The 19776-nt window shown below is 40.1% G+C and overlaps 1 protein-coding gene across 1 annotated transcript; it reads right to left on the bottom strand.

The window, feature by feature from the left end:
• Window positions 1-15969: 15969 nt before the first annotated feature.
• glula (glutamate-ammonia ligase (glutamine synthase) a) lies at window positions 15970-19428 on the bottom strand. The gene is made up of 7 exons (XM_067362162.1): window positions 19272-19428; window positions 18280-18465; window positions 17997-18158; window positions 17766-17912; window positions 17540-17667; window positions 17205-17404; window positions 15970-17099 (listed from the first exon to the last, which is right to left on the bottom strand). Exons 2-7 carry the CDS (start codon window positions 18443-18445, stop codon window positions 16787-16789), a joined length of 1116 nt encoding a protein of 371 aa, XP_067218263.1. The 5' UTR covers window positions 18446-18465; window positions 19272-19428; the 3' UTR covers window positions 15970-16786.
• Window positions 19429-19776: the final 348 nt, after the last annotated feature.

Genomic DNA, 19776 nt, shown 5'->3' with positions numbered 1-19776 from the left:
GAGCTGGTGAAGCTGGATCACCAAAATGGTCTTGTGGGGTTGAGTGCAAGCAGTGTTTTGGGGACAAGCGTTGTTTTTGCTTGCATATTTCTATATTTAACACATTAATGATGTAATGGAAAAAATATATATATATATATATATATATATATATATATATATATATATATATATATATATATATATATATATATATATATATATGATTATAACTTTGTAATTTTGCTTCCTCTGCAGAAAGTAGAACTGAAAATTAGTAATCAATCAATGTCACTGGTAAACTTGTAAAACATTTCAAAGCAAAGCAGTTGTCTCGTGTTTTAAAAGATCTGTATACAAATCAGTTGAAATCAGTTAAAAAAGAGCTTGTGTACATTACAAAACAAAAACATTTACCCGTGGTTTCACAGACAAGGCTTAAGACTATCCCAGACTAAAATGCATGTTTGGGCTGTTTTAAAGGTGCCATAGAATTGAAAATTTAATTTACCTTGGCATAGTTGAATAACAATAGTTCAGTATATGGAAATGACATACAGTGAGTCTCAAACTCCATTGTTTCCTCCTTCTTATGTAAATCTCGTTTGTTTGAAAGACCTCCGAAGAACAGGCGAATCTCAACATAACACTGACTGTTACGTAACAGTCGGGATCATTAATATGTACGTCCCCAATATTTGCATATGCCATCTGGAGTTGCACAGCTGAATCATCAGACTAGGTAAGCAAGCAAGGACAATAGCAAAAAATGGCAGATGGAGCAATAATAACTGACATGATCCATGATATCATGATATTTTTAGTGATATTTGTAAATTGTCTTTCTTAATGTTTCGTTAGCATGTTGCTAATGTACTGTTAAATGTGGTTAAAGTTACCATCGTTTATTACTGTATTCACGGAGACTAGAGCCGTCGCTATTTTCATTTTTAAACACTTGCAGTCTGTATAATTCATTCTTTATAAATCTCTCCAACAGTGTGTAATGTTAGCTTTAGCCCGTGAGCCACGGAGCACCATCAAACTCATTCAGAATCAAATGTAAACATCCAAATAAATACTGTACTTACATGATCTGATGCATGCATGCAGCATGCATGACGAACATTTTGTGAAGATCCATTTTGAGGGTTATATTAGCTGTGTGAACTTTGTTTATGCAATGTGTTATAGAGTTACAAGCTCAGGAGGGCAGGAAGCGCAAGGATTTAAAGGGGAAGCAGCCTGAATCGCTGCATATTTAATGATGCCCAAAAATAGGCAGTTATAAAAATTGATTAAAAAAAAATCTATGGGGTATTTTGAGCTGAAACTTCACAGACACATTCCGTGGACACCTTAGACTTATATTACATCTTGTGAAAAAGCAGTCTAGGGCACCTTTAACTGAATGTAACTTGCACTTGCATCTTAAAATCAGTACCATTGTTTTGTCCCGAGATACACACAAGTTTTTTTTAATTAATTTTTTTAAGCACATTTATAAAAGCTACTTAGATGCCTTAATTGAACATAATCCTACAGGCTTAATCTATGCCTTGTCTGTGAAACTGGGTCTTAGAGATATGAAAATCAAGAAAAAATGCATAATAAAACCATAAACATATGTAGTTTGTTCAGCAGGGGCTATGAGATGAGCTCTTTCAACAGGACAGTTAATAACAACTTGATAATGAAAGTTCAAAAACTGACTGTATTTTCAACAATTCCTGGAAAGAATGAATTCAACCAAAGTCAATGGCCAAGTGCCCAACTAAAGGGCTTCGACAACCTACATGTACCATATATGAAAGAAATAAAGCCAAATGGTTTGTAATAAGTGAATATGGTACTTCTGTTTTTGGAGTTGTTTAATCATCCTTTGGTGAGATATTGATTTTATTGGCAGTTGATTTCATCCATAAGGCTGTGTGGCTGTAAGTCAGTTGTAGTTGTTCTGCCCATCTCTTCTCTTTTTTCCTGTTCTTGTTGTTCCTCTTATCTTCAGTGATTCTGCTTGTTAACCGCAGATGTCGTCATTAATGCTCGATCATCACTTGTAGAGTGAATCTACTTTATTTCACTAACTGCAACATTGCTTCAGTGTTACTTTTCTTCTCTATAGATTGGGACCATATGAAAACTGAGCAGTGTTTGTTTAACACTGAGGATTTTACTTGGTACCAGTAAACATGTAACCAGCAACATGCATTTTTCTTTATTAAAAAATGTATACAAATTGGAAAATTGTCTTGGTCTATATTTCACTGCGAACACACACTAAGAAAGGTGATATGTAACACATAAGCAAGTTTTGTTGTGGTCTTGCTGGGATCATACCAGCACCCAAAAGACAACATATGCTGGTCCACCAGCATACTAGCATCCCATGTTGCGGACCAGCAAACCAGCAACTCATGCTGTGGCACAGCAAACCAGCAACGAGTATCTTATTCTGGGGACCAGCAAACCAGCAACAAGCATCCCATGCTGGTCTCAGCATGCAAAACATATCTTATGCTGGTGACCAGCAATGCTGGATTTTTCAACAGCATATACTATAGTGATAGTCAAAAGGGTAAACCAGTTTGCATGTTTTAAGAGTCAGAGTCATGCCTCCACCCATCCTTTTATTTCAGCATTATGAGCCAGCCTGTAAAATGACATCCATTTTGTTATTGGTACTTTCTGTAATTGAATTCCTAAAGTGGTATGCAAAATAGTTTGCATGTAATGTTAGCGCTCTCTATTTTAATCGGTTTAGGAGGGTACAGATGTAGAGGAGTGAAAAGGGTGAGTGGGGTGCAGAGATAAAATACAGAAGGGAATGGGAGGTTTGTATTATATAACCAATATATTCATTGTATGCTGTTGGGTGCAAACAGCAGAAACAGCAAGACATATGCATCATTGTCTATTCTCAGCTAAAAGGGAATGTTCTTAGAACTTTAGCTAATGTTTGTTCTAAAGGTTCTAAAGTTATGAACAAATGTGCTTCCAGTAACGTTAATAAAACATTTGTTCAAAGTTATGGTGTTTTATAATGTTTTCAAAAAGTTAACACAAATAAATGTGTTGCTTGATGTTCGTTTTACGTTTTACAACTTGTTTCAGAATGTTCAGAGAACATTCAAAAGTAACGTTCCCATTATGTTTGCAAAATAATAAAATATAATGTTCCCTTATCATTTGCATAACCAAGAAAAAACATTTTTTTTAAAAATTCAAAAATGTTTTGGACATTTTGAACGATCAGAGAACATTCAGGAATAACGTTTTTATAACTTAATGGGAACGTTAGCAAAATGCTCTTAGAACAAGGGTTATGCTTATATACTTAATAATATTATAGTGAGAATGTGAATAAACTTTGTCCTTATGCAGTCATTATTGAATAGTCTTTATAAAAGCCTTGTATTTGGTCTGCTGTGCTTCTTTCAAGGCCAGAACCTTTTGTACAACACATAAAGTAAAAAAAAAAAAACACTTCTCTTTCAGTGAACCCTAGATGGGAGGGGCTCTGAAGACCCTGACTGTGCACTTTTAACTTCAAGGCGGGGTTTACAAATAAGGGAGGGGTGTGAGCTCTGACACTGAGCGTGTGATCAGCAGGAAATGCCTTGTTCCTCAGTGCCAGCACTTTTTCTCAATTCTTGCAACTAAAGCGTCTGACCCTTGATATAGTGCTCATGTTCCTTAAAGAATTAGTTCACTGTCAAATGAAAAATATCCCAAGCTTTACTCACCCTCAAGCCATCCTAGGTGTATATGACTTTCTTCTTTCTGATGAACACAATCTGAGATATGAATAAATATCTTGACACGTCTGAGCTTTATAATGGAAGTGAACAGGGTTCATGACTATGAGATGAAGAAAGTGCTTCCATCCACATCCATCCATCATAAACATACTCCACACAGCTTCAGGGGGTTAACCCCGCTAGAAAGTTTACGTTCCCATAACATTCTCAGAACGTCCCCACTGGTGTTAAGGACGTTGTCTAATAACGTTCCCAGAACGTTCAGAGATGGTCACGATGTGGAGTTCTTTTAAGGGTCTGGGGACGTCATTTGGTGGACCTTCAGGGAACATTCAGGATGTTCTGGGAATGTTTAGGGGACTATTACTATAGGACGTTCTGTTAACTTCCCAAATGTCCTCTTTGTAACATTCTCGGGCGACCATAAAATAACCAAAATAGAGCGTCCCCCTAAACTCATATCGGGAACGTTATTAAATGACCAACAGGGGACCGTGTGGGAACGTTCAGTTAATGTCCCAAATATCTTCTTTGTAATGTTCTTATATGACCATTAAATTAACCAAAATGGAATGTCCCACTAAAGTCATATAAGGAACCTTGAATTGCAGCACTTTCACTACCAAAAGAGGACGTTTTAGGAATGTCAATAATGTTCTGTAAAGGTTCAGAATTTGTCACCTTTAGAGAAATTTTAGGCAACGTTGCACAAGGTCACGAGAACGTCTCCTTCTACATGGGAATAAAGTCCTTCTGAAGCGAAGCGATGCGTTTGTGTAAAAAAAAATCCATATTTAACAAGTTATTTAGTAAAATATCTAGCTTCCGCCAGACTGCCTTCGTATTCAAGTTACGAAGAAAGTGTAAACTGACGTCGCGTCAGTTACACTTTTTCCATAAGTTGAATATGGAAGGCGTAGGATGTAGCATAAGCTTCTTGAACTGCAAGCGTTTTACACTTTCTTTGTACGTTGAATATGGAAGGTGGTCTGGAAGCTAGATATTTTACTTAATAACTTGTTAAATATGGATTTTTTTTTTTTACACAAATGCATTGCTTTGCTTCAGAACCTTTTTTAAGAAAAAAGAACCCTGGAGCCGTGTGGAGTATGTTTATGATGGATAGATGTGGATGGAAGCACTTTCTTCAGCTCATATGAACCCTGTTCACTGCCATTATAAAGCTTGGATGCATCAAAATATTTGATATATATAAAGCTTGGACTAATTTTCATTTGAAAATGAACTAATCCTTTAACAGAGCCAGTCTCAACCAGTGCCCTCTCAAGGCCTGTTCACTTGAGTACAAGACATGGACTTGATTTTATCCTTCCATTCGATTTCATTGATTTCCATTTTGCTTCTCATCATACTGTACTCCATAAAGACTAAATGATAATGATGTCCTTTTTGCCGAAGGTGGCACTGGGTAAATGGCGCGTCAAATTACCTCACTGTCAAAAAGAAGACTGATTTTCGCAGTCAAGGACAGGTAGTCTTGCTATCTTTGGTTTTAGTATGTTAAACCATCAAACCATACCAGAAGGTACTGGGAATGCAGTAAATCAAGTTAATTGATTATGTCTATTCTCCACATATGTTCTGTGCATCCTTTACCTCATCAGCCCTGATTTGCCACAGGTCAAAGGTCATCCAGCTGTAAGAGAATTCATGAATTTATACCTTTGAATGACTCTAGGGATAAAACTGACTCACATCATTTCCCTCTTGACCTCACACTACCGTTCAAAAGTTTGGGGTCGGTATGAGTTTTTAATGTTTTTGAAAGAAAACAGCGCACCATAATATTTCTATGAAACCGTGATACAATTTTTTTCCCCCTTCAGAATTCTTAAATGAATAGAAAGTACAAAAGAACAACATTTATTTAAAATAGAAATCTTATAACATTATAAATGACTTTACTGTCACATTTGTTTAATTTAATGCATTTTTAAATCTTACTGAGCCCAAATGTTTAGTCGGTATAGTGTACATACAACATACATGCTCTAGAAGTACAAAACAATGGCTCAAAGTGTATGTGAAGCTGAAAAAAACATGCCTGAAGTGTTGACAACATTTGCCAGAAAACAATGTTATATTCTGACTTGGCTGTTTCAATTGACTTGAGTTGTGCTGTCCCCTTTCATCAATACAAAAAACTCCACAAAGAATGTATGAGCGCTCTAATTTTACAATAACAGCTCACGTTGCTACTGTATGTATGAGGGTGAAAACTGTGTCACTGTGTCATAAAGAGAGGCTCGAGCTAAGCACATGACAGGTGAAAGTCTGAGGGCTAAGAGGATCTGCAGCAAACCAATCGCAACGAGCCGACCAAATCACACACAAGTTCTGAATGAAAGAGAGAGTGAGTGGCTACGTTTGGAATACAATACTAACTTACTACTGAATACTGCACAGTACTGTATTCTGCTTAGGCTACTATTTTTGTAACATGAATCTTAAAAATAAAAACACTTATTTTGCATTTTTAAAATCAAATTTGTGAAAATGCAATCAGATAATGAGTCAAGAAAAAGATGTTAAAAAATTTGAGAAATATTACTTGGTTCATTTGTCACACTGGAAATAAAAGATCAAGACAAGTGCGTTGCATTGTGGGATACCATACAGAGAAAAGTATGCCCTAGAATTCTGTCCTTTTGTTAACTTTGGATTAATGTAATAGATCATCCAGGAATTCCATGAATATCAAACAATTTGCATACTAGGCATACTACAGGCAGAAAATTTGTATAGTACTACTATGCTATTCTGAAAACATCCAGAGAACAGTATGGACCGAATCAGAGAGGAATGTGAAATTTTATTGTGTTGATTATTAAAAAAAGTTTTTGCGGATGTATTCACACCCACAGTAAAAACACTTACTATTTGGCTGCTTTTCCCCATTTTTTTCACAGTGCAGCTGTGGTGCCAGCAACCAGTGCTGTAATTAAGGATACTAGCAGCTGCTTGGGTGGTTGTGGGCATTTATGTCCCATGAGGCTTCACAAATGTTGCTTCAGCCTCTGGGGTGTTGTTCTGACTTTTCACACAACATGGATTCTCCAGGCCTTGTAGGGTCTTCACATTAGTAAATAATGGACATGTTTAAGACGTCTGAGCCAGCACTTAGAAGAACTGTGTTTCACAGAATCCTCAACACAAAATAATGTGCATGGTTCTTCATAGTTGGCAACTGCGGTTTAGTACCCAGTTGTCATCCCTCTTCAGTTTTGAGTACAAATATACACTTTTCAAAAGTTTGATTTTTATTATTTTTAATTTTATGCTAACCAAGCCTGCATGTATTTAATAAAAAAATCAGTAAAAACAGTAATGCAATTTAAAAGAATTGTTTTCTATTTCAAAGCTGAATTTACAGCATCATTACTCCAGTCTTCAGTGTCACATGATCCTTCAGAAATCATGCGGCATTCACTCCATGTTGTAATTCCCTTTTTTTTTTTTGAGATGACAACACGTGACGTTCCACTTGAAGCTGTTCACGTCTTTGGACTAGGAATTATGCGCTTCTATTGCAACACTATCAATGCCTAAATGAATATGCAGTAGTCAGGTGTTAAGCTGCGTTCACGTCACCTCGTATTTACCAGTATCTTGAAATGACATCACGTGACGTTATATTCGGAGCTGTTCACGTCCTTTTGGTCCTTGGACTGGGAATTATGCGTTTCCGTGGCACCACTATCAACGCCTAAATGAATCTACAGCGGTCAGGTGGTACAGCGGCCACGTGGTACCTGTGGGAGCTATCAGAAAACTCCCAGCTTACAAGCTGTAATTACGAGCTCTACGAGGACGTGAACGCTTTTTACAAGCTAGAATCTTGTAACTACAGGAATTACGAGGCCGTGTGAACGCACCTTTACAAGTAGTAGCTCTCAGAAAATTCCCAGTGCACAATTCTTAATTTTGACATTAATTTTCATTTTTACACCAGACATATATATCGGTTCAAGATATCGGTTATCGGTCTGCTTGATCTGTAATAATCGGTATCGGCATCGGCTCTGAAAAACACATATCGGTCGACCCCTAATTTGGATTTATATTTATCAGTTATATTATTTATCAGATTTATCGGTAATATATTGGTTATTGGTTTTCAAATATAAAGAATTATCAGTTATTGGTATTGGTATAAAAATGTTCACATCAGAGCATCCCTAAATATCATGATACATATTTCTGAATAAAAAGTCCCAAAATGTACACAGCTTTTCTTTAAAAAAATACATAATGTAAAAAAGTTGTCACAGATAAAGAATCTGAATAAATTTTGACAAAAATGTCAGATAGAACCTTATAACTCCAAGGTGATGCTTTGCATTTACAGTAAATTAATATACAAATATAAAGTCCTTTTTTCCCCCTGCCTGTGATGATAATATAGGTTATACAAATGCATTAGAGCATGTGATTATGCATCTGCATTATGTGTAATTAGTGTGCATGAATGCTCTATATGCACAAAACCACTCTCACCCTGCTCAAATTCTTCAACATGGTTATAAAGGTAGCATAAAGATTATGCGCAGTCATACAACAGGAACCTTCAGCCAGAGAGGAACTGCAGCAGAACCCCATCCTCTCCCACTCCCGATTTCATGCTGCCTTCTCACAGGATTACAGGCAACTATATTCAAAGAGCTGGTCATAACCAGTCTACAAACCCAGTCTGCTGTCCTCAGTTTGCTTCATTACCGCCTCTGTTTATTCAGTCTCTAGACAATTATCACTTTCATTCTATTTGATTAAATTTCTCTGTTTTTTTCTGCCATATGTGACCTAGTATATATGTATTTACGTCTATTCACTGAAACTCATGCATGCATAGCTAAAACAGACAAAATGCAAAACACATGTGTAACAGCCTTAGATGAGAATGGCATGATTGCTGTTATATAACCTCAAACCAAAGTGTGCATAAAAGTGGATGCGCTTCTTGTTAATCGATCACCAATGATGCAGCTGAATATCAATGGATAAACAAAATGATTTCAGATAAAGTGCATATTGAGTGAAAAAATGCCCTTATTGATGCATTGGATAATCTAGTTGTTGATACCTAAGTGTGACAAAGGCCATTATTTAGTTGGAGGTTCATTTCCCTGCTTTGTTTCCTGTACCTGGTCATTGTTTCTCCCTTCTGATTGCATAACCATGTTTTTTTCCTCTCCCCACTAGAACCGACTCGGTTCAGCCTGAGCATTCCGGTGGTCGCCATGGCAACTGAGCATCATTCCTCCCCTCCAAGTCATTGTTGAGTGGCAAGTCTTAGAGAGCATGTTATCTAAGGGTCACATGCGATATTTGGAGATATATGGAGAATCTGAAGAGGATTAAGCAGCACTTACTGCTCATTTGCTTATGGTAGTAATATTTTTTCATAGCACAGTGCAGCTACATTGCATGCATGCAGCATTGCATTTGTTCATAGATCTGTTTGAGGAGTTATTGTGTTATAATCATCTTCATCTTCCTAAAACATGTTTCTGCCTTCCCTGTCTGTTTTTACAAGGCAGGAAGGAAACTGGGTCAGCAGCCTGAAGTGTTTCTCTCTGCATGATTCATGCATGCTGTGCAATTATTTGGCCAAACGAGAATTCATCTCTATTAGGCTTCATTGTTATCAACACCTACAATCATTGATTATGCTCAGATTTATTCATGAGCACCACTCAAATAGAAATGCCTGTGCCAGGAAAAAAATGGAATTGAATAATAAAAAAAAGAAAAAAATAAATAAAAAAAAAGTGCCTTTGGCCAAATCACAGCCATATTGCTCGGCTACTCTTGTGATATTGCGTTTATACAACAGTTCAACGGCACAAGTGTGTAAACAAATAAGAACAACAACAGAGTGTTTTTAAAAACCCTCTTTTGTGAGGAACCTTCTGCCACAGATTCAAATCTCAAGTTGACATTTTAACAGTTGAGGCCAAGTCTCCATTACTAATTCTAAAACATCATTTTAGAATTAGTAATAAAGGAATGTTGAGTCACTTCATTGAAACTCACTGTATATGTAGAGTATTATGAGAGAGAGAGATATCCTGAGCAAGTGTATTACCTGCATCTAGCTGATATTCTTCAGGTCAATCTTATATGCATTATCACAAAATCAGTTTGAATGTCCGCTGAGGAAAGCAATATCTTTGTCTTTTTAACATTTAAGACATTCCCATGACAGCGCTAGTCAATGGATTTGTCAGTTGCATCTCGTAAAATGTTTAAAGTAAAAACAACGTCCATGTTTCCTTGTTTCAGTCCCTTTCAATATAAAAGTCTTTGTGACTGACTGAATCACTCATAAAGACAGTCTTTGCTGTATTAATGTAACTTTCACAGAAGTCAAAATCACTAATGGACTCTTTCTCAATACCAAAGAATATGGCATGTTATTAGTATAATATATTATTTATTGAACAATAATATTTAAATTAACAAGTTACAACGTTAGCCATTATAACAGTATAAGAAGTAAAATAGGAAATAAACACAAGCAAACAGTTCAGTTCAGTTCATTTCAGTCAAGCATACAAAAGCAACACTCTAGTTAGTACAGGATTTAATTTCAATGTAAATATACATTTATGAAACTTAATATAGCCCTTAAGCCAAATCTATTAGCTCTGGAACAAGTAATAGATTAACCCGTTTGGTATACCGAAAACGAATTATACCTCATGTTTAAACGCTATCTACTTATGAGCCAGCGACAAATTCAAGAAGGACTGGCTGAGATGAAGCGGTTCTATGCGGGTATATGAGCACTGGACAGTCGCTGACAGCCTGGAGCTCGCATCTCCGAAAGCGTCCAAACAAATTTTCAAATAGGTGCAATATTTACATATAAAACGCACATTTGAGGTCTAAAAAACTACATTCTTGCCTAAAAAACTCTTAAAACTACATTCTGTTACAAAATGACAGTAGTATCTATAAAAAATCCACCATGACACTCGCTGTGAGAATGCTGACAGCGGAGTGATTCAAACAATGAAATGGTTCCCGTGGCGATACTGGTAGGATATTGCGTGGCTGGAAAGACCTCTCAGCCAATTCAGATTCAAGCCAGATTTGAGAACCAGAAAGAACTGTTGTGTATGTGTGTGTATATATATTGTGTAAATACTATATCACTTTTTATGATTTATTTTTACAAAAAGGATAAAATAAATAAATAAAACAACAGGGTTCCCTTTTGATACTTCACTCATACTGCGTACAGGGAAAAACTCCTTTTTTCTCTGATTACTGAAACCTTTCTCAATGCACGGCCATTGGTTCAACCAGGGAAAATTTTAGAACCAGTGACGGAGTCTATGGCGATGCAGCACGGCAAAATTGTTCCCTTGCCATCTTTGGAGCCCATCGACGCCAGATCAGGGATGGATGCTGAGCTTTTCCTTGTCCTTTCTAAAGCCGTTTAGGAGCTCGACCTCCAGTGGGCGCCCCCCGAGGACCCCTCTCGCAGCCGCTTGGACGAGTGGTTCCTGCCCAGTCGTCGCCAGTCCCCTCGTCAGCGTGCTGCTTCATTTTTCCCAGAAGTCCACGATGAGCTGACCAACTCGTGGCGCACCCCCTATTCAGCCTGCCTACGCACTACCACCTCTCACCTCCGTGGACTGCTCTGAGGAAAAGGGCTACGAGCGGATGCCGCCCCTGGATGAAGCAGTGGCTGCTATTGGATGGAAGAACAAGCGGGCTCTTCCATCAAAGCCCTGCAGGACGACCTCCACTCGCACTGGGAGAGCATATTCGTTTTCCGGCCAAGCACATGTCCTCCACGCCGAAGTGATGACTCTGTTGGAAAAGGGAGCCATAGAGGTGGTCCCTCCATCTGAGAGCGAATCGGGTTATTACAGCCAGTTTTTCCTCGTCCCCAAGAGAGATGGCGGTCTTAGACCCATCATCGACCTCAGACTCCTGAACCACTTCCTCATGAGATGGAAGTTCAGGATGTTGATGTTGAAACAGATCCTCATGCAGATTTGCCCCGAGGACTGGTTCTTCTTGCTGGATCTGAAAAACGCATACTCTCACATCCAGATAGCCCCCCATCACAGACGCATTCAAGGGAGTGGCTTACCAATATACGGTCCTTCCCTTCGGGCTGTCCCTAGCTCCGTGCACTTTTACAAAGTATATTGATGAGGCTCTTTCACCTCTGAGGCAGATGGAAATCCACGTTTTGAATTACCTGCCTGTTTAACAGCCCTGAACCCCTGGAAAAACCCTCAGTGATTCAAAACGTGACTGCCCAACCTGCACTCGCTGAGAGCATTGCATGCTCTGGGCAAAATGAACCAGGGAGCAGACATGTAGTCTTGGAGCAACGTCCCCTCAGACGAGTGGATGCTCCACCCCAAGATGGTTCTCAGAAGCGGGTACCTCTTCGCCTCAGAAGACAACTCTACCTGCCCAATCTTCTTTTCAAAGGACAGGGATGTGCTGGCTTACGACTGGCCCAACCTCCTCCTTCATGCTTTTCCCCTGGGCGCTCTGATCCCTTAGGTCATCAGATGTATCAGGGAAGACATTCACAAAGTTCTCCTGGTGGCCCCAACCTGGAGGAACCAGCATTGGTCCTCAGAGCTGTTCAAGCTTTCAACGAAAGCCTGTTGCCGATCCCCCTGAGATGGGACCTCCTCCCGCAGGCGAACGGCACGATTTGGCACCCCCAGCCCGAGCTGTGGGCTCTGCACCTCTTGTCCCTCGATGGGAGCCTGTCAACCTCCCCGAGGATGTACTAAATACCATTTCTCAGGCCATAGCTCTGTCAATGGTTGGTCTTCATCACCTGGTGTAGGGCCTGGAACGAAGATCCGGTTGAGTGTGACATATCTTTAATATTGTTATTTCTCCAAGAGCGTCTGGACAGGGGTCTCACGTCCTCCACGCTCAAAGTATACGTGGCAGCCATAGCAGTGTTTCATGCCTCTACTGCTGGCCAGTCGGTGGGGAGGAACAACCTGGTTGTGAGTTTCTTAAGAGGTTCTAGCAGGTTGAATCCCCCTCGTCCTCTCACAGTACCCACCTGCGACCTCTCCACCGTCCTCAGAGCGCTCAAGGGCCCTCCCTTTGAAACGCTGTGGTCAGATGACCTTCAGACCTTCGGCAGTCAGACCAGTTCTTTGTGTGCTTTGGTGGGTGCACCAAGGGGTTTTCCGGTCACAAAGCAAAGACTCTTGCATTGGATTGTTGACGCTATCGCTCTTTGTTACTCTTCTATGGGTCTAGATTTCCCCATAGGAGTACGAGCCCACTCCACTAGAGGTATGGCCTCTTCATGGGCCTGGTCTAGTGGTGTTTCCATTAATGACATCTATGAGCTGGACCTCGCCATCCACGTTTGTCAGGTTCTGTAACCTGGACGTCCCGACGTTACACGCCCAGGTCCTTTCAACGTGATTTGAGGGCCTCTACATAGCCCATTGATCGTGCTGTTATCTCATGGGAGCCAGCTCCCTCTTAAGCATGTGTAACTATGAGGGTGCGACGGCTTTGCCTTCCTACTTATCCCCTAGGCCCCCTCGGTGCCTAAAATCAGTCGTTCCCTCCCATGGCACGGCGTGATTGTATTCGTTCCCCATACGCAGCATGAGTGAAGTATCGAAAGGAAATGTACTCGGTTATGAACATAACCTCGGTTCCCTGAGATATGGGAATGAGTACTGCATTTGCTGCCGTGCCATGCAGCTGTACAACTCAGTGTCGTCGCATCAGTCGATTGACCTGATTTCCTATGGTGAAATGCTTGTTTATATAGCCAGACGCTCCGCCCATTTTGGCGTGCTGCATTGCCATAGGCTCACGCAGCTCTGCAGCTCCGCCGCACCGCGCCGTCATGGGTTCAAAAAGTTTCCCTGCTCGAACCAATGGCCATCCAGTTACGCTGCGTTATTGAAAAAGGCTTCAGTAATCGGAGAAAAAAGGAGTTTTTCCCCATACGCAGTACTCGTTCCCGTATCTCAGGGAACAGAGGTTACATTCGTAACCCTGTACGATATCACTCTTACCCCTTTTCCACCAAGGCTGTTTGAGTGCTGGTTCGGAGCCAATCAGTTCTTTTTCTTTTGACACACAAAGCACCAGCTCTGAACCAGAAAAAGTGGTTCGTAAGTAGCACCAAAACATTGCTGGGCTAGAAGTAAGAACCGCTTGCATCAGGGGCTGGGGGCGGGGTTACCGTGACCAACAAGAAACTTGTGACCGCCATTTTTGAAATAGCAGCTAATCGAGCTAATAGCAGCTCGATCGTAATCTCCGTCTATACAAATTACGGCAAGCCATGTTTGGATGCCGATGTAGGTTCGCAAAGCCATGAGCATCAACAGTAGTGAAACATCCGCGATTGTTGATAGAAGGCTTGTTCGAGATGCATCGGATCAGCGCGGATCGATTCGGCGGGAGCGTTTGTAGAGCATACGACTCCTTGTACTTTTGGATCGTTCTCGCGGAGCTTTGATTTCATGCGCCGATCGCTTTGCGAGAAGCCGATGCATCTCAAACGAGCTTGGTGTGTTTGTGTTTGGCGCTGCAGCACTAGCTTTGCTGTGAAATGAGACGTATACAGTGACGCAAGACCTGGCTCTGTGGTGGCTCTCTAGCCTGTGGAAAGGCAAACTGGTTCTTAGAAGGCTCGTCAGTTGAACCAACTCCGAACTGGCACTAGCACTAGCTCTGAACTAGCACCTGGTTCGTGCTGGTGGAAAGGGGGTATCTGTCATTAACCAAAAACGTGTATATTATATTGCTCATTTGAGTTAAACATTTATGCAAAACAAGTGCTGCTTTTATGCTTAGCTTGGAAAAAATGTTTCATTCAGTCAGACTGATAGGCTCCTGATTGTAATCATTCGCCATGATTCAGCACACAACCTTAATTTATGATATCTTTGACTTATATCAGAGAATGTAATTCCTCCCCCACTTCCTGAAGATTCCTAATGTCAGAACAATCTTGATGATACCCTTGGGAAATTCAACAAAAGTTTGAACATGATATATTTTAGTAAGCATATTCTCATAGCTATTTGTTTCAATCTCAAAATTTAATTATTGAATATTAACTTAAAAAAAACTTAAATGAACTTAGAAGTTTAGGCTACCTGTTGATTCAGATAAACTTGACAACTTTTGAACAGGCTTCTGGAACAAAAAGAAATAAAAATGCACAGCACTTTTTTTTGCCTATTTTTTTGTCTATTTTAACACTGCGGTTTAAAAAAAAATAAATTAAGATATCAAAATAGCTGCCCAGCAACTTCTTTTTCCAAGCACTGGACAGAAACAGCATTCTATTTTGTGATTGGTTGGCAGTTATTTTGGATAGCCAATCACAAGGGATTATGACTTGTCAGTCTGTTAGGCATGGGAATGTAGGTAAAAGGTTCCACAACAAACTTGTTAACCCTGCCCCCACCGCGCAGAGAAGCACATAAAGTAAATATTTTTGTCCCAGAAAAGCTTAGATGTTCCTGCACTTCATAGAATGAAACAGAGACGCCCCTTTGTTCCCGTTTGAGAGCCAACAAATAGCGTGTAATCACACTGTTGGTGAATGTGACTTAACTGTTAACCATGTTGGCTGGCTTCGTGTTTATGAGCTCCTCTCAAAGAGATAAAAGTTTATCGATGATGTTGCAGAAGTTTAGCTGCAAACTCTGCAATATCCCAGCGATGCAGGTCTGAGTAGTTGTTTGCGTAATACGACGTTTCAGAAAGAAAACATTTTAATCTCCCCCTTGACCAATCTACTAATACGAAGGAACGGAGTCCACTGTAGAAAAATGTTTATCGTGAACACTAGACTAGTGATAAACAGATTTATTGGGGAAACAGTGATATTGACATGTAACATTTAAATAACGACTTTCTTCTTACAAAGCTAGCAAAAAGTGGGTCTGTTCTCTTACAAAACCATAAATGTGTTGCAAAAATAGTTGAGTCCATATGTCCTAAACTAAAGGAATGGAAAAGGATGGATTGTATTCGTAAAAATTAGAGTCAGAGCTCAAGCTGGAGTCTATCATGAGTCTTTGTGTATCGTTTTGTCCAAGTATACTCACCTTGCTCTGGAACTTCAAAACTGATTGTGTCTTGTAATGCCATTATCATAAAAGTCAAATCAGCAAGTACACACGCAAGACACCACTGCACAATTAAAAGAGGAAACACAAGACAAGTGTGTGGTAAAAATAAATGTTTAAGTCTTTTTTTAGCAACTTCAGCTTTTTACCAAAACAGGTGCAGTTACATCATAGTAGTAGATAAAAACAAGATCAAATCCTTGAGGAATCAGGGATTTAACATGACAAATAACAGATCTACAAGTATAAAAACAGGACAGTTATTGGACCTCGACTGTGAAGTGTACCGCACAACATGAACAGTGTGTACAGTCAAAATGGATACCCAAATTTGCCATTTAATACACTGTCAGTAAGACGCATTGAAACATTACATACTTTAATAACCAAGTCAACATACGCAACAATTAGCTATTGGTTTAAAAGAAATTAGATGTTGTCTAGCCTTGGCAACCCTAGGTTCTTCAGTGCACCTGACGTGTCTGTCCATCTTAACTACCAATAGGTAGGGTCATGGGATCAGAGCTTTCAACGCTAACGTTAAACATCCAGTCACCCCCCCCCCTCCAAAAAAAAAAAAAAAAAAAACCCACGCACACACAATTAAAATGAGGAACGGGAAAAAAAAAAAAATATTTAAGATAAAAACAGGGGAAAGACATGCCCTGCAACACCATGTCCCCAGTCAGATCAGGTTAACTTCAGATTTAATCTTAAAATGTTAAGTTGACCAGTCAACTTCAGTGATATTAAAATGCCAGGTTAGAACCACCCTGATAGAAAATAAGATACAGTACTAATTTGGCTTGATGGCCATTCCAAAAAAAAAAAAAAAAAAAAAAGGGGGGGGGGGGGGGGGGGGGGATTTGAGTATGGCAAGAATGGGAGGAGAGTTCAGTCCAGAAGAAGAGATATCTAGTAGTCCACGGGTTCTTCACCCTCTTCATCAAGCAAACATGTGCGAATCAGGGCCTCAGTGACTGCATAGGGGTCACAGTTGGCAGATGGACGGCGGTCCTCAAAGTAGCCCTTCTTCTCTTGTCCCACTGTTCGTGGGATGCGGATACTAGCACCACGGTTGGCTACGCCTGCTGAGAACTCATGAATGTTGGAGGTCTCATGGTGGCCAGTCAGTCTACGAGCATTGTCCAGGCCTCCCTTTGGATCATAGGCGCGGATGTGGTAGTTGTGCCGCTTTCCCAGCTTATCAATACACTCCTCAATGAATCTAGTTAGAAAGATACAAGATGTAGTCAAGATGTGTTGGGTTTCATATACGGTTTTAAAAAGCAAGGAAGCCATCTATGATTGGTCACCTATGATGGTTACTTACTTCAGCCCACCATCTTCCCGCATTTCCTTGGTGCTAAAGTTGGTGTGGCAACCAGCGCCATTCCAGTTGCCTGGGATTGGCTTAGGATCAAATGAAGCTACCACACCAAAGTCTTCACAAACTCTGTGCAAGATGAAACGAGCTACCCACAAGTGATCCCCCATGTTGATGCCTTCACAGGGGCCAATCTGGAATTCCCACTGCAAAAGAAGAGTCACATTATAACTAAATCAAGAATTAACTGAAGAATTGGAGGTCACATATCTTTAGATTGCTTAATACACTTAATGGCCAACTGTAGCATTTATCCCAGAACAGACTAGGACGGAGGTTACCTGGGCTGGCATAACTTCAGCATTGGTTCCACAGATCATCACACCAGCATACAGGCAGGCTTTGTAATGTGCCTCCACGATGTCCCTGCCATAGGCTTTATCTGCTCCAACTCCACAGTAATAAGGTCCTGTAGATATCAGTAGAGCACATTAAGGACCAGAATCTTCAGAACACCATTGACAATGGTCAATTGTGATGGTAAAGGAGCCTTTTTCTGTTTTTTACCTTGGGGACCAGGGAACCCATTGGAGGGCCAACCAAATGGATGTCCATCTGTACCCAGGATAGTGTACTCCTGCTCCATGCCAAACCAAGGGATCTGATGGTCTACCATTTCCATGATCTTTTTACATGTATGACGATGGTTGGTTTCTAGGTTTAAGACCAGAATGGCAATATAAGTCAAACAAACCCAGATCTTACATTCACAGATGTTTTATCCTCAAATAAACGTACCAGCAGACTTTCGGTTGTACTTGAGCACCTCACACAAGACCAATTTGTTGGGGTCTTTGCGGAAAGGATCCCTAAACATGGCGGAGGGGATGAGATACATGTCACTGTTGGAGCCTTCAGATTGATACGTGCTGGAACCATCAAAATTCCACTCAGGAAGATCTGAACAACAAAAATACAATTAGAATCAGAATCAATTAGTTCCAAATCCATTAGAATTCCAAGAATTAAACATATAAATCGATTTATGTAACTTAAACTGACATTGCTTTGTCCAGCTTACCTTCAATGCTTTTAGGCTCAGAGTCCAGCGTCCTGGTTTTGCATCGCAGTCCTTCTCCGGTTCCGTCGATCCAGATATACATGGCTTGTACTTTGTCTCCCTGAGGCAGTTCCATATACTGCCGTTTTACCACTTTACTCAACTGAGCACTGGCAGACGTAGCCATTTTTTATTACTATAAAACACCTAAACAGGAGGAAAACAGATGGTCAACATTAAGAAGTCTCACAAGAATACTGAATAGATTGTGATCCTTAAACATGAATTTCTCACTTGGAGAAGCATTAACGCATACATTCATCACAGGGATCAATAGTTTAAGTAAAAGACCAAACACAGACAAACAGATGATAATTTAATCAAACAGGCAATCTCAGTGGAAGCCTATAAATATAACAAAGAGCACTGAATTGATTAGAGACCATTTATTTCCAACAAGGTAATTTAGAAATTGATTATAAAAATGTTAAAATGAAAGCAGAAAATGATTTAGCCAATCCTGATTAATTGCAGTATAAAATTGTTGGCTTGCGTGGGCACTGGAGCCTTACAAATACGGTTTAAAGGGGTTGGGAAAGACTAGACCACGTGCTTTGAAATCAGCATTGGGAAAACTTGTGAAAGGGTTGTTCGATCAGTATGGAAAACCACTATCAATATCGATCGTACAAATCAGTAGGTCAGCGCAAAAAAACATCATTGCTGCTCGAAGTAGCTGCGAGCATTAAACTCGACGCTTTCCTGCACATGATCATCCCCGGCTACACCGATAGCAGCCGGTAGCCATGGTTACAGCGCGGTAGTATATTACATCATAGAGTAAAGTATTGATAAACAGCCGCAATATCACAAAACAGCAAATCATTTTTGGTTAAAATAAAACTCATTGTCCACAAAATGAATGAAGTTGCATAACCATTTTAGCGTTCACAAAAGCACATTCGTGCACTGCACACAAATATAAGCCTGATGAATAATAGAAAGTTACGTACCTGGATACCAACAGAAATTAAAATGTATGATATCGGACTGGCAGGTCCAGTTACTTGACTTATTATTTTGTGTTCGATAATCTCTCATTCTCTGCCTGGGAGTTTGGGCTGTCAGCCTGATTTATATGTATGTTCGCAGGATCCCGGCGCGTGTGATTGGTCAGGGCGAAACGTGAACAGTTTGTTCTCAGGTGATTGAAGGAACACGCGGCTACATCATTGGATGAGCTTCCAGCAGTGAAGTCACGCCCTCAACTTCGGCGAGGGAATAGCGTAGGACTAGGCTTTGTTGTTGGTCATTCTCCATACTTGATAGAGCCCTACGGAAGTTTGTCCCACAGTAAAGCCACGACATTCCAGGCTGTTTCAACAGGAGTTTAGGAACGTTATGTTTCATAATTGAATTCACAGCAAACCCTGACGAATGAAGCGTTTATGTAGGAGAAAGCGAGCCTCGTGTTTCAGGAGAAGTTAAATGCCCCCATGTGGTGTAAAATAATGTTAC

This window comes from Chanodichthys erythropterus, chromosome 16 (genome assembly GCF_024489055.1).
Source record: "Chanodichthys erythropterus isolate Z2021 chromosome 16, ASM2448905v1, whole genome shotgun sequence".
In the NCBI taxonomy this organism is placed as follows: domain Eukaryota; kingdom Metazoa; phylum Chordata; class Actinopteri; order Cypriniformes; family Xenocyprididae; genus Chanodichthys; species Chanodichthys erythropterus.
The sequence above is the reverse complement of the archived record's forward strand: the minus strand, read 5'-3'. Positions and strand labels throughout refer to the sequence as shown.